Here is a 23,162-nt window from a genome sequence, read left to right as displayed (position 1 = left end):
GCTGTACGCAGATATGAACACAGTGGCAGGATGGAAGGAAAAAAGGCCAACGGCTACTCTGGCTAGGTCATGTTTTGTGAATGGATGAATACTGTAGTTCTTAATAGTCGACTATTCGAATAATTGCAAAAGTTGTTATGTAAAATAATCGGTTATCACTAATCGACAAATGGTTTGAATTCGATTAGTTATAGGTTCAATATTATATAAAAGCATGCAATTACTGGCGTATGCTGATTACATTGATATCATCGGCCTTAACACTCGCGCCGTAAGATGGTGAATGAGGTCAACACGAAGTATCTGCTGTCATCGACAAAGGGTCAGTACATTTGCGCCTTCACAACCACGCCACTGTTGGCAGCCATAATTTCTAAATAGTAAAAGATTTTGGCGGCCGCCGTGATGTGGTGGTCGCGTGCTCCACCTACCACACCGAAGATCATGGGTTCCACTCTTGGTCATCGACATCGAAAAGAAAGAAAAAAGTTTTTAAATTAGAAAAGAGTTTTTCTAAGCGGGGTCGCGCCTCGGCAGTGATTTGGCAAAGACTCCGAGTGTATTTCTGCCATGAAAAACTTCTCAGTGAAAATTCATCGGCCTTGCAGATGCCGCTCGGAGTCGGCATAAATCATGTATGTCCCGTCCCGCCAATTTGTAGGAAATATTAAAAAAGAGTACGACGCAAATTGGAAGAGAATCTCGGCCTAATATCTCTTCTAAGGTTATCGCAGCTTGCATTTTTTTAAAGCTTCGTTTATAAGCATTAACTCATATAACAACATCAGCTCTAAAATCTAGCGAAGAATCACTCTTGCCAATAAATGCTACTTCGAACTAGGTAGGCAATTGAATATTATGCTCTAAATGTCACTTATCGTACCCGTCCTGCTATATGATGCAGAAGCATGGACCGTGCCAACATCAGATGAAGCGGCCCTGGGAGTGTACCAGAGAAAAGTTCTTCGAAAGATGTACGCATTGGCGCCGGCGAGTACCGAAGGATGAGTTTTACGAGCTTTTCGCAGACATTAACATAGTCTAGCGAAATGAAACATAGCGGCTACGCTGACTAGGCCATGTTAAGTAAATGGAAGATGGCGCTCCGGCTAAGAAAGCATTTTTATCGGAATCCGCCTATGGAAGCAGAGTAAGAAGGTGGCCGCTACTCCGCTGGAAGGACCAGGTGGATAATGATTTAAATTCCCTTGATGTGACCAACTGGTGTCAGTTAACCCAGCAAAGAAGCGATTGGCGCGCTTTGTTGGACGGCCATAATCGTTTCAGTGGTTATGCGCCAAAATGGATAATAAATAAGTGATAATTTCGGCTATTCGAATAGTTTTTTTCTAAATTTTCAATGAGTTCGGCGATTCGTAACCGGTTAATCCATTGTGAACAAGAGCCGTAATGTAGACGCTCTGGACAAAAAAGTATGTCAATCGAGAGCAATTAGGAAACAGAAGAAAAGAAGTCCTGCACTTGATTTCCCTTGCTGCTCCCAATCCCCGTCAGTTTTCGCGAAACAGAGATATCTTATGTGACTTGTTAAAAATTAATTAATAAGTCAATTATCTAGTTAAGATAGTACTTCAGCAGACCCGGATATCCCAAATCCCATTAAAGAAGTTAAATTGAAAAGATTAGAAACTGCTTCTATCGTTGGGTATCAAGGATGTCCTGGAGTGAAAACAAAATTTTGAGAGAATTCGATCAGAATGGAGTACATCTATACTGAGTTACCGGTCATAAGAGGATAGAAGTTAATGAAAAGGCTGATAAGGGTTCAAGGGCTTATGTAGCAGAACATTTTCAAGGGGTTGCCAACGCAATTTATAGCTTCTCCAACCAAATTGTTAAACTTATCTATCCGTGGGGAATTTTATTTATTTAGCGGCGAAACTCTGGCGACCGAAGTTTCTCACGGAAGGAAGGAGTTGAGTGCCATAGAGATTCAACGTGGTGATAGAAAATCGTTCCCTCGATTGTCTGGCTATTTTTCGGAGCCTACAGTAATAATATCCGGAAGAAAGGACCATCGACATCCATAAAACGCTCCAAAACTTTTGGTTTGTTTCCTTATCGCTGGAAGATGAAGAAAAAAAGGCTGATAAATCAGCTTTTCCGTTAGACGTCAAACAATTTTGGTAACACTGGATAAATTAATTCTATGTGGGGTACTTATTATCCGGCCAGTTCCATCAATTCTATCTTGTCTACTCTTCAATACAACAATAGCAACTACTTCTATAAGTCACCTTAGTTATGGTCCGATTTTGCTTCCTGAGTTATTTTTTGATGATATAAGATTAAAATTTTAATATTTTCACGGCTGCTTTATTTTCTAATAAGTAAATTTTTTCTTGTTATTTTAGGTTGAATTTAAGTCATTAATCGCTATTCAACATGGTCACGTTTATATAAGCAGCCCAAAGCTATGCAATTTAGGCAAGGTACATTGATATTATTGAGGGTATTCACAAACGTTAGCAAATCATTTGGCCGTTTACTAAAAATGTTCGGTGCAAGACAATTCGGTCAACCTGCTCTGAAGTAGAGGTATGATCTGCATGTCTAATGGCTTGTCGAATTTGATGAATACCTTTATGGCTCTTTTTTTCAAGTAGTTTAAAGTAAAGGCGAATAATTTTAACTTTTTCAGATAAATTGGGATCGTATCACATTATCGGTGGGTGAAAATCACATTTTCCCGCCATCACCAGAGGATTGTCCAAATGATGTTATTTGTCAAGGTTGTACTACAGAATATTGTTGGACTAATGAAACCTGTCAACATTTTGAGAATGAAAATCTAATTGCGCCAAGTTCGTAAGTATATAATTGAATTTAATGAATAGCCTGTAAAACATCTAATGATTTGTTAGGGGTATTCAACATTGTCACGAAGAATGTTTGGGCGGATGCCACAACAGCTCTAGTAATGGTTGTCTATTATGTAAACATTTGACAGATCATGGTGCTTGCGTGAAAGAGTGTCCGGAGGGCAAGTGAGGAAACATTTTTATAATATTTTTCCACTTAATAATTTTTTTTTATGCTTAATCTTACTCTTCAGATATCTCATTGAAACTTATCAAAATTGTACTACCGCATCTGAGTGTACAACCTTGGGTATGACAGTTAAAGGCAATAGTTGTACGCTGGAATGTCCGGCAGGCCAAATTGTTGCGGTAAGTATTCGATTATGATTAAATATGTAATAAATAATTTTTTTTTTGTAATTTAGTCATTCGATTTTATTTTATTGCAATTAATTTTGTTTAATGAGTATGTTTTGTTACATTGAGCTAGGTATGTCATGTTAAGTTATGTTACGTTTCGTTTCTTATGTTATGTTAAGTTATGTTTTAGTATATGCTGTTGTATGCTTTGATTGTTTTTTTTATGCTACGTTGGTGTTGTTGTAGCAGAGCTTCGCCCAATCCAATAGGTGCGACCAATCACAAATTGTCATCAATGTCCTCTAACAGGGGTCCAAGGAAACTTGCTGTTTCAACAGGGGTGGACCACAATGAGAGGGGTGTTAGAGGCGTTGGTTTCTCAATACAATTGAAGAGATGGTTGGTGTCATGTGGGGACACATTGCAAGCAGAACATCCATTTTGTATGTCGGGGTTGATTCTGGATAGGTAAGAGTTTAACCTGTTACAATACCCAGATCGAAGTTGAGCTAGAGTGACGCGCGTTTCCCTAGGGAGGGTGCTTACCTCCTCTGCTAGTTCTGGGTATTTTTCTTTAAGTACTAGATTCACCGGGCAATTTCTGACACAGAGGTCCGATGCCATTTAATTAAATTTTATGCTACGTAGTGTTGTGTTGTGAGAGTTGTGTTAGGTCATGCTTATGTGCAATCTAGATCTATGTCATGTAAAATTGCTACATGTTAAACAAGTTAGACTATTGACTGATCAGTGGAATATATTCCTATCTCGGCTGACGTATCGCAAACGCCCTATTTCAGAAAACTTTTGAATAACGTCCTATTTCAAAACTTGTTTCAACGTCATATCTCAAAATTTGTTTTAAAAACGCCCTATCTGACATTTACAAGAAGTTTATGAAATCAATTCTGAAATAGGGCGTTCCTCAACGTTTTCTGAGAAAGGGCGTTTTCAAAATGTCAGCCAATATATACATTAGGGGGGAGTGATACCCTATGGATTTTTTTTTTGTAATGGCCTAGCAATGAAAAGTTGTCTTTATAAGAGTTATCCAAAACCACCAAATATTTTCTTAGGATGGCGTTTTGAGGTGCCCCCAGCCCCAAGAAGTTGAGCAAAATAATCGCGATTTTACAAAGCTCATTATTTACATATTTATTTTATTTCTTTTTAATATACATAACTAGTAAAATTACATATCTATAAATCTTATAAAATAAAGTTGCTAAATTTCATGTACGCAGAATGCTCCGATTTTAAAACGGTTTTTTGTATTTGAAAGCTTAGCTACGTGAGATGGATACTGTCAATATAATTTGAAGATATATATTATAGGGGCGTGGGAAATTGCCAAAATGTAGTACAAAATCATAAAATTTTTGTTTACACAGCTGGGTAAGGCTTTTTCAACTCAGCACCGTTTTCATCAAAGTATTTTGCGATGATATTTGGTCAGCGTCGAGTCTAGTGGTCTAGAAGAACACTGTGTGAATTTTGTTGCAAAATTCTGCATGTTTTTTTTTAAATTGGCAATTAAATATTTTTGGACTGTTTTGGGAAACTAATTGTTTATCCGAAAGTAAGCGTCGAAATGGGACAATTTTTTAGGTATAGATTCAAAAGGCATTCAAGTACAGGGCAAAATTATTTTTTTTTGCAAAATTGTTTTTGTTGTAGGTTTGCAATAAATTTTCTATAAACAAGTGAATGTTTAAACAATTTCTCCGCCTTGCAGACGGAAAGTTTAAAGAACAGTAAAAATAATTTTTGGGATAATCTACGAAAAAAAAGCTTGAGATCTGACATATTTTGAAAACATTGCTTTTTTTTTTTGCGAAACCTTTAGTGCTAAAAATTTTGTTTTCAATAAGTAAAAAATAAAAATAGAGTTATTAATAATTATTTGTTTGCACTGATATTATATACGAGCATATTGGTGAACAAAATGCGAATCCAAATCACTGGTGAGCGAACCCTTTTCAAAAAAATAACCATAATAGGGTGTACACAAATTTAGTGCGAATAAGTCATGAAAATGTTATATTTAGCGAACTAGCCGGGTAATACGTGGATCGAACATGTAGAAAATATTTATACAACGGAAAATTACATTGGTCTCCTAATGGAAATACTGGTCATACCCTCTGCAAAGGTTATCATTATTTTATATGTCACGTAAATAAATTCCACTGTTGAAGACGGTTCGCAAAATATTGTGAAAAATCCTATGGACGACAGTGAAAAAAAAATCTGAAAAATAAGACGAACTGCTAGTGCCAGTATTCTTAATGGAATTTTTTCTGGATCTACTCTCGATGGTTTGGAGATCCCTGTACTTGAATGTCTTTTGAATCTATACCTAAAAAATTGTCCTATTTGGACGCTTACTTTCGAATAAACAATTAATTTCCCAAAACAGTCCAAAAAATTTAATTGCCAATTTAAAAAAAACCATGCAGAATTTCGGAACAAAATTCACAGAGTGTTCTTCTCGACCACAAGACTCGGTGCTGACCAAATATCATCGCAAAATATTGACTTTGCTGAAAACGATGCTCAGTTGAAAAAGTCTTACCCAGCTATAACTCATAAACGGATGGATGGATTTGAAAAATTCTACTTAACAGTAAAACTTTGAAATATTTACCTTCGTTCTGCATAAAAAAAAAAATACTTGATTCCTTTCTTATATCAGCCAAATTATTTAAACAAAAGTAACATTTATACCAAAAAATGCGTGCGTGTGGTTGTTCGGTGTCAACTGTGCGCGCAACTTGCTTTTGAGTGAGGCACGATGCGACACATACGTACATACATAGCATTCGCTGCGTTATTTAGCTTCGGGCATAGGTTTATAGGCATTTATGGATGTACATATGTATGTATTTTCACATCATATCAGCTGGACATGTGTATGTATATTAAGCTGGGTTGAGTTGCATGGACGAAAGTTAACCTATATCCCGCCATCGATTTTTCGATAGGTTTTGGGCTCAGGAAAAAAAGTTCCACTAAGCGTACCCAAAAAAATAATTTTCGAGCCTGCAAAATTTGAGTTTTTTGACTTTTTTTCTTTGATTTTTAAGGTTTTTTTCATGACCTACTAAACAAATTTTCATTTGATTTTAAAATTTTCATGTATACCCTGTCCGACTCAAAATTTTCCGCTAAAAACTTTGGCGATAACAGTTTTTTGAACAAAAAAAAAAATATTTTTTGGGTTTTGAGCAGTGTTTTGGTGAAAAAATTTTTTTTTTCGCCATTTTTTTAAGGGTTTCTTCAGAAACGTGCAAAAGTGTTGCCGATGAAAACGAATTTGTCTCATAGTTCCTATCCCACTTAAAATTATGCGATAAAAACGTTTACACTATTTATAACTCAAGAACGGATGAACAGATTTGGCTGAAAATTGGTGGAGCGGTAGCTTAGACAGACATGGTGTTAGGTCGCTACATAAAGCAATGAAACGTTTGAATTCATGAAACACTTGTGCTTGATGGGTGCGATTATCTGCTTTTGCTAAATGTCATTTACATCTACAGCTATTGGCGCTCTTGCTCTCTTTAATATTTCTTTTACTTTTGAGACGTTGACGGAGAAGGCAGCATAACCCTACTAGCTCAGGCACAAGTGTAAGTACATAGCACGCGGTAAATTAGTATACATATTTTGATTAATGTATAAAACTTTGTATAGATTTTAGCGCCACTTTATGAATAAATGCTCAAAATACGTGTACAAAACATAGCTGTTCGATATATTTTACTTCTCCAGTCAACAAACTAAAATACTTGCAACTCGATATGACCAATGATGATAACACGATACCCGATGCATCCACCGCATCAACCTCTAGCGCACCAGCCATAACAAGTGTAACCGCTTCACCACTCGCACCTCCTGTACAACCAGAACCTACGACAATCGAAGCACCTTCACATATTTGGCAATCCGCGTTAATTAGTAAGGCATCGCAATTCACCGGAGCTGGTTACGAGCATGATGAACTATCTTCTGCAGGTATGGTTTCAGGTATAGCAAATATAGCAGCGCAATTTTCAACAGCGCCACTATACAATAGCAATAATGTAACATCGCTTCCAACATTTGCTACTTTAAGTAACTCATTTTCGTCACCGCCGACACGTGTACCGGCCTTAACCTCAAAGTTTGCCACAGGCCCGTACATTCACCAAGCACCTTTAATGACATGTTTTGAATCTGGGGCGTTATCTGCTCATGCCCATTGTAACATAACTTCAGCACGAAATCCATATTATAATACTACAATACAAAGCAGCGTAAATAATTTCGGGGGTCTCCGTCCAACTGCAAATTCAACGTTTGTTCAGTCGTTGCATGAGGGGTACCCGTATGGCGGTAACATACAAAGGTGTTTAAGTACAGCGCAGGTTCAATCGCCATATGCACCAACAAATAATGTGCAAAACTCTGCGTTCACGTCCACTCAATTTCAACCATCTTTGTGTGCGCAGCCACCCTCTGGTCTGCATAATGGGGCATATGCTAATCATTCCCCTTGGGTTGGGATGGCTCAATCAATGCCATATACAAATTCTAGCTCAGCGTTGTTGCCCTCGCATGTAGCCGCGAGGCAAGCTATAACTAAAGATTTGCCCTCCTTCTCAGGTAGGCCAGAGGAATGGCCGTTATTCATAACAAACTATGTCCAATCTACGGAGCGCTGTGGATTTTCTGACCAAGAAAATCTTGTTAGGTTACAGAAATGTTTGAAAGGCGCTGCACTAGAGTCAGTCCGGGGGAAATTGATGATGCCAGCTACAGTTAATTTGGCTATTGAGACTCTGCGTATGCTTTTCGGTCGGCCAGACGTTATCCACGAAACACTCCAACGCAAGCTACGAGAAGTTTCACCCGTAAAATTGGATCGATTGGAAACATTAATTGAGCTTGCACTCGCTGTGCAAAATTATAGGGCGACAATGCAAGCTATGGATCTCGACGGATATCTGAACGATCCAATGCTACTTAATGACCTTTTGAACAAATTACCGGGTGAAATGAAGCTGGAATGGGGTAGACGTCGGCTAGGTCTTCCACGAGTCGATATCATAATATTTGACGAATGGCTCTTCGGGCTCGCATCTTGTGCCAGTCAAGTTACCCCTGTTAACAGCGCTCTATCAGAGGTAAAGTTAGGAAACAAAGGGCGCGAGGAAAGACTACTAGTCCATGATACCTGTTCAAACCCTGTCAACAAAACGCCAAGACCCCTTGTCCAAAGTGCACAGGTGCACACGATCTTGCTGAGTGCAGTGACTTCAAAACAATTAGTAGGCAATTACGCTGGCAGTTTGTTAAGGAATTTAATTTAAGAATCACCTAGTTCGACGATGCAATTCTAACAAGATGTGCGGCGTCGATGGCTGCCGTTTACCCCATAACCCGCTGCTGCACGGACAACGATTACAACAACAAACTGCCACAAATACTAATGCTAAAGCTGAAGCCGACGACTCCGTCGTGTGCCTTCATCGCAAGCAACATGATAGAGCTCTCTTTAGGTATATTCCCGTAGTTTTGCATGCCAACGGCGAAGCTCTGGAGACAGTCGCACTCATCGATGAAGGCGCATCTTGCACTTTGGTAGACGATAGATTGGCTCGCGAACTTAAACTTAATGGCCCTAGTCGGGAACTGTGTCTCAAATGGACTGGAAATATTACCCAGCAAGAAAACAACTCTCGAATCGTATCATTCGAAATATCAGCACGAGGCAACGAAGGCGCTAAATATAAGATGCACGGCGTACGCACTATCGCAAATTTGGATTTGCCGCAGCAGTCTTTACAGGCTAATGATATTCAAGGTCGCGATCACTTCAAGGAACTACCTATCTTACCCTATGACTCTTCCAAGGCTGGTCTTATTGGGCTGGACCACCTTAAATTATGCGTACCATTGGAGATTCGTCAAAGTCAAAATGATGGCCTCGTAGCAGCACGTTGTCGACTTGGTTGGTCAATATACGGTCGTGACGCGAACGATAGTCCGCACAAAGAAAATTTACTTCATATATGTGAGTGCTCTAACGATAAACACCTTGATAACCTGATGCGGTCATTCTTTTCGATTGAATCGGTTGGCGTAAGCCCGTCTGCAAAACCCTTATTGTCGAAAGAAGATGAGCGCGCGCTTACTATAATGAAGCAGACTACTCGGTACATCCAAGATGATAAGAGGTGGGAAACGGGGCTTTTGTGGAAATATGATAGCATTAACTTACCGCAGTCATACAATATGGCGTACAAACGTTTGGAGTGCCTGGAGCGGAAAATGGCCAAAGATCCGGATCTTGAAAACTTCATCAGAAATCGTATCAGCGACTATCTCAACAAGGGTTACGTACGAAAGCTAACAGAAAGTGAGATTTCCAAAGGGGGAAAGGCATGGTATATTCCCATCTTTACAGTTATGAATATCAACAAGGGTAAAAGGAGGTTGGTATGGGATGCAGCCGCCAAGGTTGAAGGTACCGCTTTGAACGACGTGCTTCTTAAGGGTCCCGACCTCATGAGGAACTTGGTAGGGGTTTTACTCCGATTTCGTGAGAAAGCAGTAGCAATATGCGGTGATATTCGTGAAATGTTCCACCAGGTTCGAGTTATTAAAGACGACCAAATAGCACAACAGTTCCTCTGGAGGGATGGGGACCGCAGTCGGGATCCAGAAGTCTTTGCTATGGTCGTCATGACGTTCGGCGCATCTTGTTCACCCTCCCTAGCAAACTATATTAAAAACCGAAACGCAGATAGATTTAATGAACAGTTTCAATTAGCAGCATCAGCCATTGTGCAAAACACTTTCGTCGATGACTGGCTGCAGAGTATCGATACGGAAGATGACATGATAAAGCTGGCAAAGGATGTGCGACACATACACAGTGAATGTGGCTTTGAGATGCGTCATTGGCTATCTAATTCAAAGCGAGTTCTACTCGCCATAGCAGGTGAGCCTGAGTTAAGCGACAAGTGTCTTGAGGGGTCCGGAGATGGGGTGGAAAAGGTGCTCGGCATGTGGTGGCGACCACAAACCGATGTGCTTATCTTTGTGCAGACGTTTAAAAAACAGTTTTTTGACGAATCAAGAACACCAACCAAGAGGGAGATCCTTCGAGTGGTTATGACAATCTTTGACCCATTGGGCTTGCTCGGATTTTTCGTAATCAAGGCCAAAATAATACTACAGGATGTTTGGAGATCAGGAGTCACTTGGGATGAAACCATACACGAAAAGGAACGCATCGCTTGGTGGCAGTGGGTACGGAAACTCCAATATATCAACAATATTAGCATTCCAAGGTTTTACTACTTAAGCCGCTCCGACAAACTCGAACTCCATGTTTTTGTTGATGCAAGCATTCTCGCTTATGCAGCGGTAGCTTACCTACGAGCATGGGTTAATGGTGAGTTCCGCTGCAGCTTCGTGATGTCTAAAACTCGAGTAGCTCCCCTGAAACCAATATCAGTACCGCGGTTTGAGTTGATGGCAGCCATTTTGGGATTGCGCCTTGCGAGGTTTGTGCAAAGCGAGCTTTCTGTTGGTATTACGCGTAGAGTTTCCTGGTCCGACTCAAAAGATTTACTTTATTGGATACGATCGGATGCCCGAAAATTTAATCAATTCGTAGCGGTACGTATTGGAGAAATATTGCAGGAGTCGCAGGTAAACGAATGGCGGTGGGTTTCTTCTAAACAAAACGTCGCTGACGATGGCACCAAATGGGACGATAATGTAGTGTTGGATAATAATGCCCGATGGTTTACAGGGCCGGACTTCCTTCGATATCCTTCACATAATTGGCCGCATTCAGGGTTCATCGAGAATATTGAGGAGGGGCCTGAAACCGTCCATCATGTGAGCGATGAAAAAGGGGAACTTGACAGCTGCATACCAAACCCTGCGCGGTTCAGCAAATGGGAAAGACTTCGGGCAGCTCTGAGGGGGGTCTTGCGTTTTCTTCGCTCTATCGTGAAATGGGAACCTAAAAATCCAATAGTTGCGAGGCTGCTACGTGAAAAGACTTGTCATTATGCCGAGCTGCTACTTTTCCGCGTGTGCCAGTCGGAATGCTTTGCAGATGAGCTGAAGCAGCTAAAAACATCCGATGCTCGGGTAAGTCGTAAGAGCAAAATATTTAAATGTTCACCATACATAGATGATAACGGGCTCCTAAGAGTGAAAGGTAGGATAGACGCAGCTGATGCAGTACCAACAGACGTGAAAAGGCCCATTATACTTCCGCGGGATCATCGAATCGTGTACCTGGTAACCGATTTTTATCACCGAAAATATCACCACCAACATAATGAAATCGTGGTCAACGAAATGAGGCAGAGTTTTTGCATCTCTGGACTCAGAGCACTCGTCAGAGCCGTTGCAAAATGGTGCCAAATTTGTCGTATACGTAGAGCAGTGCCATATGCACCAGAAATGGGTCCACTTCCCATGGAGCGTGTCGCCGCGTTTACACGCCCATTTACATACACAGGCGTGGACTACTTCGGGCCTTTTGATGTTGTTATTGGTAAGCGGCACGAAAAACGTTGGGGCGTGCTCTTCACCTGTATGACCGTGAGAGCCGTTCATATTGAGGTGTCTTCGTCACTATCCACCGATTCATTTCTTTTGGTTCTGCGACAGTTTATATGCAAACGTGGTGTTCCGAGGCGTATAACATCGGACAACGGCACGAACTTTAGAGGCGCTAGTCGAGTTCTAGCTCAGGAAGTAGAGAAGATATCGCGCGACCAGGTAGAACAAAGGTATCCTGATATAGAGTGGGTTTTCATACCACCGTCTGCACCCCACATGGGTGGTGCATGGGAGCGCATGGTGCGCACAGTAAAATCGGTTCTTATGAGCATCCTACCTGACAACTGCGTTCGTGAAGAGGTCCTGCGAGCGGCACTAGCTGAGGCAGAAAGCACAATTAATATGAGGCCCCTAACCTACATACCGAATGAATCACCGGATAGCGAAGCGTTGACGCCAAACCATTTTCTGCTCGGTTCTTCTAGTGGCATCCGTGAGAAAGGTGATTGTGAAGTTGACTCTTCCAGGTTGATCAAAAACTTTCGAATCTCTGGACAAATAGCAGACCGATTTTGGAAACGATGGCTCCGAGAGTATTTGCCATGTTTAACAAGACGCACGAAATGGTTTGAAACCCATACAACTATTCAACCAGAAGATATCGTCGTGATTGTGGACGAAAACGCGAAGCGTAACACTTGGACTAGAGGTCGTGTACTTGACGTGATACGCGGTAGTGACGGTAAAATCAGGAGTGCGGTGGTGAAAACATCTAGCAGCTTGATGACTCGGCCGGTGGTGAAGCTCGCGCGACTGGATATCAATGAAGCAAACCCCGTTGCGGAGCAAGAAGTTTGCGAGGAGGGGTTTTAAGTCGCTGCATAAAGCAATGAAACGTTTGAATTCATGAAACACTTGTGCTTGATGGGTGCGATTATCTGCCTTTGCTAAATGTCATTTACATCTACAGCTATTGGCGCTCTTGCTCTCTTTAATATTTATTTTACTTTTGAGACGTTGACGGAGAAGGCAGCATAACCCTACTAGCTCAGGCACAAGTGTAAGTACATAGCACGCGGTAAATTAGTATACATATTTTGATTAATGTAAAAAACTTTGTATAGATTTTAGCGCCACTTTATGAATAAATGCTCAAAATACGTGTACAAAACATAGCTGTTCGATATATTTTACTTCTCCAGTCAACACATGGGATACTTTTTATCAAGTTTTGGATAGGGTCTTGAGATCAAACGTGGACCTGCGTAATCCTGGGATATGTTTGTACAATATGCGTATCAAATGGAAGCTGTTTATGAGTACATACTTTGATACGGGGTATTTTTGGTACCCGTGTGTTACTAGGGTCTCCAGATATAGGCGAAAACGTGGACGCGGGTACCTCTAGAATGTGTTTATAGAATATGGATACCAAATGAAAGCTGTTGATGAGTGCTTTAGTACAGGGTAGTTTTCATACCTTTTGGTGACTAGGGTCTCGAGATTGAGGCCAAAACGTGGATCCGGGTACCCCTAGAAAGTGTATATGCAATATGGATAACAAATGAAAGCTGTTGATGAGTGCTTTAGTACAGGGTAGTTTTCATACCTTTTGGTGACTAGGGTCTCGAGATTGAGCCCAAAACGTGGATCCGGGTACCCCTAGAAACTGTATATGCAATATGGATAACAAATGAAAGCTGTTGATGAGTGCTTTAGTACAGGGTAGTTTTCATACCTTTTGGTGACTAGGGTCTCGAGATTGAGCCCAAAACGTGGATCCGGGTACCCCTAGAAAGTGTATATGCAATATGGATAACAAATGAAAGCTGTTGATGAGTGCTTTAGTACAGGGTAGTTTTCATACCTTTTGGTGACTAGGGTCTCGAGATTGAGCCCCAAACGTGGATCCGGGTATCCCTAGAAAGTGTATATGCAATATGGAAACAAATTAAAGCTGTTGATGAGTGCTTTAGTACAGGGTATTTTTCATGCCTTTTGTTGACTAGGGTCTTGAGATTGAGGCCAAAACGTGGATCCGGGTACCCCTAGAAAGTGTATATGCAATATGGATAACAAATGAAAGCTGTCGATGAGTGCTTTAGTACAGGGTAATTTTCATACCTATTTGTGACTAGGGCTCGAGATGTAGGCCAAAACGTGGATCAGGGTACCACTAGGATGTGTTTTTACATTATGGGTATCAAATTGAAGCTGCTGATGTGTGCTTTAGTACAGAGTAATTAATACCGCTGGGTGACTAGCGTCACGAGATATAGGCCCAGATGTGACCCGGATACCCCTAGAATGTGTGTATAATATGGATATGAAATGAAAGCTGTTGCTGAGAGCTGTAAAGTAATTTTCATTGTGATATTCGATTTATTCGCATCAACCCGGCAAAACTGATAAATATGCATTCGAAGCCGAAATAAAGACATGAATTAATAATACCAACTTACCTATTTACATACGTCCTATTCCATTTTTACAAGAGCCTGAGCATTGTAAATTTTACCAAGTTGCGCAACTAGCAGCTGATCGGTAAAAATTCGGACATTCACACGCACAGTTCTCGACGCAGTTTCAAAAAAAAAACTTAGATTATTTAGCTCAAATTTTAAAGTGAGATAATCCTTATGAATTTATGTATATATAATATATAAGGCGTTTTTGTTGTTATTAAAACAATATTTTTATTTATATTAAAGCTTTTATCATTTTTTTTTAACTTTGAAAAAACTCCGAACACCATTATTTCATTATATGTCATTCGACTGCCTAGTCCACTGCATAGTACAGGTTTAAGCCGGAGTCATTGGTGCCGTATGTCGTATCGCTGTATCCGTATCCCTAATGTAATCAGCTGTTTATCGTTACGACGGTAAACCAAAACCCAATTGGTTGGCTACGATACGGTTACGACCTTAGCGGCACCAATAATCGATTGCATTGATTCTCATAAGGTTGGTCGAATCAGCTGTTAAAAGGTTACCGATACGGTTACCGATAAAGCACCAATGTCTTGGCTTTACAAGTATGATATGTATGAGAAGGAAACAGTTGCTTTCTCTTTCTTACACACTGCCGTTTGATACTTCGGTCAGTGTCAAACTATTGTGGAACTCAGTGGAACATGCCTTTGACACTGAACGAAGTGTCAAAATTACCGGGGTTGCTGTCGTGGAAAGCGACGCAGGGAAACAAAAAAAGGAGCGGAATATGAGATATGGGTTGCTGTGATGGTAAATTTTTTTGCACGAATTTAGTATGAAAGTGTAGTGTACCTATATCGGTCCTACAGAAAATTATATAAAAGTCTTGAATTGGGGTATCTGAGGACGCGTAGTTATTCCAATATTAAGAATACAAACACGGGTGCTAAGTTTTTCTACCCGTTCAAAAGTTCTCCGCGAAAAATAGTTTGAAACCGAGGTCGACTGCAATAACCCGTCCAAAAATGTGGAAAGAGAAATGAAAAGACGCGTTTTGTCCAGTTATCAATAATCCAAAGGCGAAAAAGTATTCGAATTATTGGAAGCGAAGCAAAAACGCGTCTATTAATACCTCCCCCACGGTCTTGGTCGTGTTTTAGCAATCGTCCCCGGTAATAAAGTATCACAATTTGTTAATTAAAATTGTCCAAAACATATGGATTATAAAGAGAGATGTAATTAAGTGCTCGTTTGAAAGTAAATAAGGATATTTCTTTGTAATTTGACAATAAAAATTTTACGCAGTTTTCGTTAGCAGCTAATACACTTTTCTTGAGCCTAAGAAGTACAACAGTGCCAAATAGCATCCACAAAAAAAAGAACAAGAACAAGCATTTTATCAGGTGAGCGTGGCTGTGTATGTGCGTGCTGCTTGCTACATATCCTACTTGTAGACCTTTACTATGAGTCCACTGCCTTCCACTCTATTCGCAACATAACATCAAAATAAGCTGCCAAACTATATAGTAAACAATGAGCCTGAGGCAGATATATGTAGATGTGATCATAGAAGTAAAGATAAAAGTAGATGTGGAGGCAGAGGTAGAATGAGGAGAAGAATTAAAAGTAGAGGTAGACTAAAGGTAGGTATAAAGCTGGAGGTAGTGGTAGGTATAGAAATAGGGGTAGAGGTAGAGGAAAAGGTAAAGGTAAATCTTTATGTAATGACACCGTAAGGAGAATAAAGAAATGGGTGGCTAATATTGGAGTGGAAATGGCTAACAATAAGAAGTGGTTTTCGTTAGCTCAAAGCGGGCTGTGCATGAATTTGTCCCAATTATGCCCGGGTTTCAGTGCGAGTTTAAACTCCAATTAATGTTGTTTAGAGTTTAACCCAGCCACTTCGGTTGCTTAAGCTGAGATGAGTACAAAAATGTTATGTTATCGAACAAAGTGGCAAGGTTAAACTCTAGTCAACTTTAAACTCGCAATGAAAAACCCGGCTTTAATGATATTAGATTATCAAATAAATTCAAAGCCTTAGTTGAAATTTTTGAGAGTAAACATTAACTCAAAACTAACTTTTAAGGAGCACTTCAGAGCGGTGGTAGAGAAAGTTTCTAGAGTAAGTGGTGCCCTTATGCGAATAATGCCCAACATCGGCAGGCCAAGCGAAGCCGTTAGCTTTTTTTACCCATCAGCTATTGTCAAACAGTTTAGACGAAACTGGACTGAATGCTCAGGGCAAAGGCAGGCCCCATTGTTTATACTCCCAGCAACGAGAGTATCAGCCATACTCATGAATCTAAACAGAGTGGGCCTACCAACTCTCACTAGGTACTAGACGGGACACCGGAGTCTGTGATATCACATCAGTAAGTTAAAGCTATCCCATGCACAAATATGTCGCATTTTTGACCAGGAGGATGAAACGTTCGTTCACATTCTCTGCGAAGGCGCCGCACTGGCGAGGCAGAGACTCTCCCATATAGATGGCATGATTCTTAATCCCCCCAACCAGCTCGATAATTACTTACGCAGCACCAGTGCCGCGCCGATTTAAACTGAACCACCAAAAATATATACTAGCAGCTACCGACTAACTGCTATACGAATTGTAAGTGCTTATCGGACGGTATCCGACGATGAGATCATTGTTTTATTTCAAAAAAACCCAGTATATTCAAGTGAAATGGCCGATCTGTATAACATTGGAATCGAACCACCATAAGAAGTTGCCAAGAAAAGGTCACGAACAATAGTTAAGTGGCAAGAACGGTGGGAGGAGTGATGAAAGGGCGCTGGTACACGTTAGTTCGGAATATTCGGGAATGGTATGAACGGAAGCACGGCGAACTTAACTACCACGTCACGCTTATATATATGTAGTCGACACGGAGGTTTCAATAAGTATTTACATAAGCGTGCACACTGTTCTACCGAACTAGAAACGTCTCATTGCCCGGCGAACGACTTAATGAACCCAGAGCTTTTGAGGAGGTACCTTACATAAGAAATTTAGTTCCCCTAATGTGTAGATTGTTGGAATGCTGTGACCAAAGTGGTATTTAATTTTTTACACAATTGATGCCTACTGAAAGGGAGCGCAAATAAATACGCATGCCAAGCAGTGGCGATTAAATCGCCCTTCTCTCCCTTGCCGTAATGCCTAACGGAAGTCCCAACGGGGTGAAGCTATATGTACAGGATTAGTCTGGTTTCATTGGGCCACTTGAGGGTAGTGAGCCAAGGTCGCAGTTATTTTAAGTTTGTCTTTTACTTTAAGGACTAGCACTTCTGGAGAGTAGTGGCTCTATATCTAGCAACATCGATAACACTCGCTAAAACCTTCGGTGAGAATCGTTCGTTACTACTACACCAACAACAACCACGTTCTACCGAAATTTCATGAACTCGTCCTTCTACCAGTCTATTGGTTTTCACCTCTTCCTCACTTCAACTGACAGAGACATTACATGAGTGATGCAAAAACCCCTTTCGGAATGTCGCCTAAATATGTCAGACCTTTCTTTAGCTTATATAAAGTCCATTATGCTATGTTATTTTATTTTATATTTTTTTGCATTACACACCTTAGCTAAATTCATATTTTCTTCCTAACAGTTTAATGAACGTGAGATACTCGCTTGCGTTCCTTGTGATACACCACTTCCCAACCATATTCTATTTATTAATACCTTATCTGATGCAAATCGTATACGCGGTTGCAAATCACTCAATGCCAGTATAATCATTTCGCTACGTAATGAGGTCCACGAAGATGATTTAACAGCCATGTTGAAAGAACTGCGTGAGATACGTGGATCACTGAAAGTTTTTAGGTATACCTACTGTCTTATTTCCCATACAATTTCCAAGGTTCTAAATATGTCTCTAACCTTCTTCGGTCTAACTTTACAGATCAACAGGTCTGAAATCTTTAAAGTTTTTGTCAGGAATACAGAAAATTGCATTGGACCCTCATTATTTGGATGCAGACGTTTATGGTCTCGTTTTACATGACAATGAGAATTTAGAAGAATTGTGGTATCCAGAGAAACTTGAGCTTGTACATGGCAGTATGTATATCCATTTAAATAAAAAGCTGTGTAATCGAAAGTTACGCCAATTCACGCGAAGCATTGTGCATGATCGGTCGAAAGATACAATACAAGTGAACGATCAAGAGGTGTTGTGCGATCCATCAAAGTTACTAATGACTGTTGAGGTGAGTGTGCTATAAGTGAAAACCCTATAGGTAATGTTATTGATATCACACAAGCCTAGCCCTTTGAGGATTTATCCCGTTGGTAATGAAGTTCTTAGTAATTATTGTATGTAGAATGTGCCTTTCTATTCCTTATTAGTGCTGCTGCTGTAACTAACAGTCTACTTTGTTTTGTTGACTCTATCTACCTTAGTCGATCACCGAGAATTTTGACATAAAATGGCTAAAATAAGACCCAAAAACCTGACAAGACTTAAAGTTCTCATAATGCGCAGTTAAGTTGTGGTCATAGGCCCTATAATTGAATATGCCTAAACCTAGAGAAAAATTGAAAACTTCATATGAGCTGTTCGGAATGTAATTTATGGTACAACAACAGTTATAGGGAAATATCTTTCGGCGACTTTAATTCTACCTGTAGGCATAGGCTTAGTTCTCCTCTAAGTAACTTGACTCTCAAATCACAGTGGAACGAGCTTATTTCAAAACTGCAGTGAGTTATTGATACACCTTTTAGGTCAGCTCACAAATTAGACCCTTGAAATGCGCATACATTCGGATATATCGACGTCGTGGAGAATTTTAACTGGCATTTCGTTTCGGAGATTCTCATTCCGGGACTATCCTTAAAAACTCCGTTGAATATTTTTCGCCACAAGGCACTGAATATGGCGACCTCCATTTTGAGCCGATGCTGCTGCGATCGCAGGGCTCTTTTTCATCTTCTTAAAACGATAAGGAGATTCCCCGAATCTAGGGAACAATTTGATATGACCACAATGATACTTCTAGGTCATCTAATCCCTCCTTCGTGTGGAACTTGGGATATCGCTAGAGCATTTCCTCCAAAATAAACAGCACTCGCCAGGTGGTCAATTTTGATATGACCACATTGAAACTTCTAGACCATCTAGCCCCTCCTTCGTGAGGAACTTGGGCTCGCTAGAGCCTACGCTCCAAAATAAACAGGACTCGCTAGGTAGACCATTTTGTTGGAGAAGCTGTAAATTGCTGGAAACATCCCGTGAATCTCCCTACGATGGCAGTCGTCTGTGTTCAAAGCTGACACGAAGTTTAATCCCTCTAAACCGATATGCGTCAGTATCAGCAACTTGAGGGCCTTGGCCCCCTTTGGGTTTTCTCGAACATCTGTGGGGAGCGCTGTCGGATACCAATGGGATTGACCATTTTCACTAAGTGAAAAAAAGCTTAATCATCGCTTCGTGTTCGACAATATAAATTAGCCAAGGTTAATTATTATTACTTATTATTGTGCTTAGTTGGGTTCAACCGTATTGGATAGACTTTGTGCATCGTTTCTGGTCCAATGCTATACAGTAGCCAAAATATAATCCACAATACTTTTCAATGTGCTGCTTTGGTTTGGACAAAACTTTTACGGTCGAACTCAACTGGACCACATCACGGAGAAGTTACAGCTCCTTAGATAATACTCCGATTTGACACTCTGATATTGTTTTTCATTTTTAATACATAATTTCCTATCATTTCATGCTTTCATATAGGTCTTATCACACCGCTCCGCACGATTCAGCTGGCCTCGGGAACACATATCCGCCGAAATTGAAGTTTTATACCGTCCAGTGAATTTCGATGAAGATTTTACAGAGCATTCTGAATTAGACGCCGATATCTGCCACAGAATCCTATGGACACGCATACTGCTCAGCCCCAAGGACCTAACAGGTAACGACAGTAACTATAGCTATACAGTCAATGATATGAAACCCTATACACGCTACGCTTGCCTTGTAAAAACGTTCGGAGCGGACGATTCTAAGGATGCACGTAGCGAACTGACGTATATAGAAACATTATTGGATTTGCCAGCACCGCCTAAGATCAATGTAAACAAGAAAACTGATGTTTCAATCACCATACAATTAAGTAATGCCACCACTGATATCGTACGTTATTACACATTAGAATTGTATGAACTAAACGATGATCTCACCATATTGGATCGTCGTGATTTTTGCATACAACAGAACTATGTCTATCATATGGGTGATTATCTTAACAATGAAGATGATCAAGATAGTTGTTGTGCGCGCAAGGAAGAAAAGAAAGATGATGATTATTTCAAAAAAAATATGCACGAACTCTATAAATGTAACGCCGATCATCGTAGCAATTGTATACCTGGCGGTGCCAATGAAACGGCGACACCTTATAAAGCATTGCGAAGGATCCACATAAATGCGCACGATAATAATCAAACCATTTTGAGGCACCTCAGTCGTTATCGATTATATGCCATTCAGGTGCAGTCGTGTAATGCGGCGGGCTGTGGCGCTTACTCGTTTTATGCTCTACGTACCGCTGCAGCAATGAATAGTGAACGTTTGGATGATTTGCGTGGTTGCCGTGTTGCGGATACAAATGAATTTCATGTAGATTTTAGCGAACCGAAAGAACCGAACGGTCCGATTGTCTCATATGTGGTGCACTTTCGTGAGCGTATTCCGACAGATGTAAAATTTCGTACGCACATTGAATGCATGACACGCTTGCAACATCAATATAATAATTATCATTTTATTGGTCAACTGAAGGCACCTTTCAATGAGGTTGCAGTACGTGTGAATACACTTGCGGGTAGTTGTCTCACGCATTGGTTGCCAATTCAAATTTGTCCCGCCGATAAAGATGCTGGCGATATCGCTATTATGTTGTCGGAACAGACACCTCATATGAGTAGTCGTACTGTAGTAATTTTGGTTGGCTTACTTGCTACTATTTTCGGCATTGTTGTTTGGTCGTGTTATAAAACTGACTGTTGGCGTAATAATTTTTGGCGTCGTTACCTGGTACCACTCGCAGGTTGGCAGCCATTGCGTCGCGAGGAGGCTCAACAACTTGTTGAATTTCGTAATATAACAGAAGAAGATTTGTTGTCGAGCTCGGCGAGTTGATAGAAAAGAAGAAAGTAAATTTGTAAGTAGATTTGTTTTAAAATAAAAATTGCAAGAGTTCGCTAACTATTTGGACTGAAGACCAATGAATGCAGAACGAAAGTGAAGGTTCGTATTCCAAATCGTACCTAGGCTAGTACTTTAATGATGATTTTTTCCGAAACGTATCGAAACAATATCCGCCAAAAAACCATCAACATCAATAAAACTGCTAAAAACCTTCGGCGGGTATTCTTTAGGGCCTTACGCCGATAACTTTGTCGGCGGCGGCGGCGTGGTCGGCGCGCCGGTGTTCTTACTTTAAAGAGCTTGATTTTTCTATTTAAAAAAATAATATTTAGGCAAGGTTTTGTTTGTATGTATTTAAGGAAATCAACGTTTTGGGCATTTCGGAAAGATCCGGGGTTTTTGTCTCAAAATCTCGCAGATCGTTCAAAAATGTTCAGGAGTATCTCCTTGCGGAGGTATTGTCCCCCGTTCACTTACTCCAGAGAGGCTTCAAACCTAACTCCAGTCTTTGGAATTGGTACTGCTGCGTCTGCTGAAAAGAAATAGAGTTACATAAAATGCTCACACTTTTGTCTGTATATCTAGTGCAAATCGTAGTTTCGCCTGGAGTTAACTCCTAATAATCGTCGCGAACACAATTTCTTTAAGTCATTTGTGGCTCCTTGGCGGTCACGCACAAAGGCGACTTACGGTTGCTATTAATGGTTTATTAATACTAATGACTCTCGTGGCACCGGGCGCATCCAGTTTTTTCGAGCTACAATTCCCGATGATTAAGAGCTACAATTCCCGATGTGCGAACAGTAGCAATCCCGACCACCAGTCACTACCACGCCTCCTGACCCTCACACCATATGCTAGCACAGAAGCTATAGGACTGCGACTTCGAACTCATATTTACCTTTATCGACGTCACTTTCCTAGAAGGTAATTTAGGCAATTTAATTATTAGTACATTAAATAATGAAATCTTTTATAGTACAACGAACAGATGTCATAACCATTGTGGTTTATATAATACTAATTAACTTACATATATATAGGTGTATATCTTAAGCTGTGTTTCAAAATATAGAAAATAGATGAGAGTGAAGTAGAAACAGAAAGGTTAAAGAGTATAGAGAAATATGTAGATATCAAAAATGCCAATAGATAAAAAGCTCAAGTGCTATCACTAGAGAAAAAACTATAAAGAATCTGTTTATAGTTGTTTTGGTTCAGAGAGTTTCTTACAGCAGTAGGAATAGAATTCCAGAGACTTATGGTGTTGACGAAAAACAATCTAGTAGACTCTACGTAGCTAAAAATAGGGACAGCTAATGTGCATGATTTTGTCGATTTATTAAAGACTATTTTATCGTATAAGTACAGCGGCGTCTTTGTTGAAATAAGACGGAAAAGAAAAAAAGCTCCTAGCCTTATGGTAATCGATATATGGTCGAACTTGCCCAGTCCATAAACATAACGCGTAACTTGATTAAATACAACCTCAATTTTATGAGCCGACCTTGAGTCTAGCTTGTTGTAAACTAACTCAGAATACGTAATGATGGGGACCATGAGTTGGATGGCAAGTTTTTTCCTCATTTTAAGAGGGGTATAGGGCGCAGTTTGCCTCAAATTACGAAGAGTCCTATATACCTTACCCACTACTGTGTTAACATGATCGATCGCAGTGAAGCTCGAGTTCAACACAGCTCCAAGGTTTTTAGCTTTATTGACGGTTGTTACAGCAGCGTTCCCGATGCTTATTTTAGGTATTTCAAGCCTCGAAGCATCCTTTTTCGCAATGGGC

At 40.3% G+C, this 23,162-nt stretch overlaps 1 protein-coding gene across 11 annotated transcripts in view; it reads left to right on the top strand.

The window, feature by feature from the left end:
- The window catches only part of LOC137239621 (insulin-like peptide receptor), a 39,083-nt gene extending 17,403 nt beyond the window's left edge, over positions 1–21,680 (top strand). For all 11 annotated transcript variants that reach the window (XM_067765137.1, XM_067765136.1, XM_067765135.1 and 8 more), the window contains 7 exons: positions 2,376–2,453; positions 2,663–2,829; positions 2,886–3,008; positions 3,077–3,191; positions 17,819–18,036; positions 18,116–18,422; positions 19,949–21,680. In XM_067765137.1, coding sequence (XP_067621238.1) covers positions 2,376–2,453; positions 2,663–2,829; positions 2,886–3,008; positions 3,077–3,191; positions 17,819–18,036; positions 18,116–18,422; positions 19,949–21,358 — 2,418 coding nt within the window. In that variant the 3' untranslated portion in view covers positions 21,359–21,680. The remainder of the gene's footprint in view (positions 1–2,375; positions 2,454–2,662; positions 2,830–2,885; positions 3,009–3,076; positions 3,192–17,818; positions 18,037–18,115; positions 18,423–19,948) is intronic.
- The last annotated feature ends 1,482 nt before the right edge of the window (positions 21,681–23,162 follow it).

This window comes from Eurosta solidaginis, chromosome 2, assembly GCF_040869045.1.
Source record: "Eurosta solidaginis isolate ZX-2024a chromosome 2, ASM4086904v1, whole genome shotgun sequence".
In the NCBI taxonomy this organism is placed as follows: domain Eukaryota; kingdom Metazoa; phylum Arthropoda; class Insecta; order Diptera; family Tephritidae; genus Eurosta; species Eurosta solidaginis.
The sequence above is the reverse complement of the archived record's forward strand: the minus strand, read 5'-3'. Positions and strand labels throughout refer to the sequence as shown.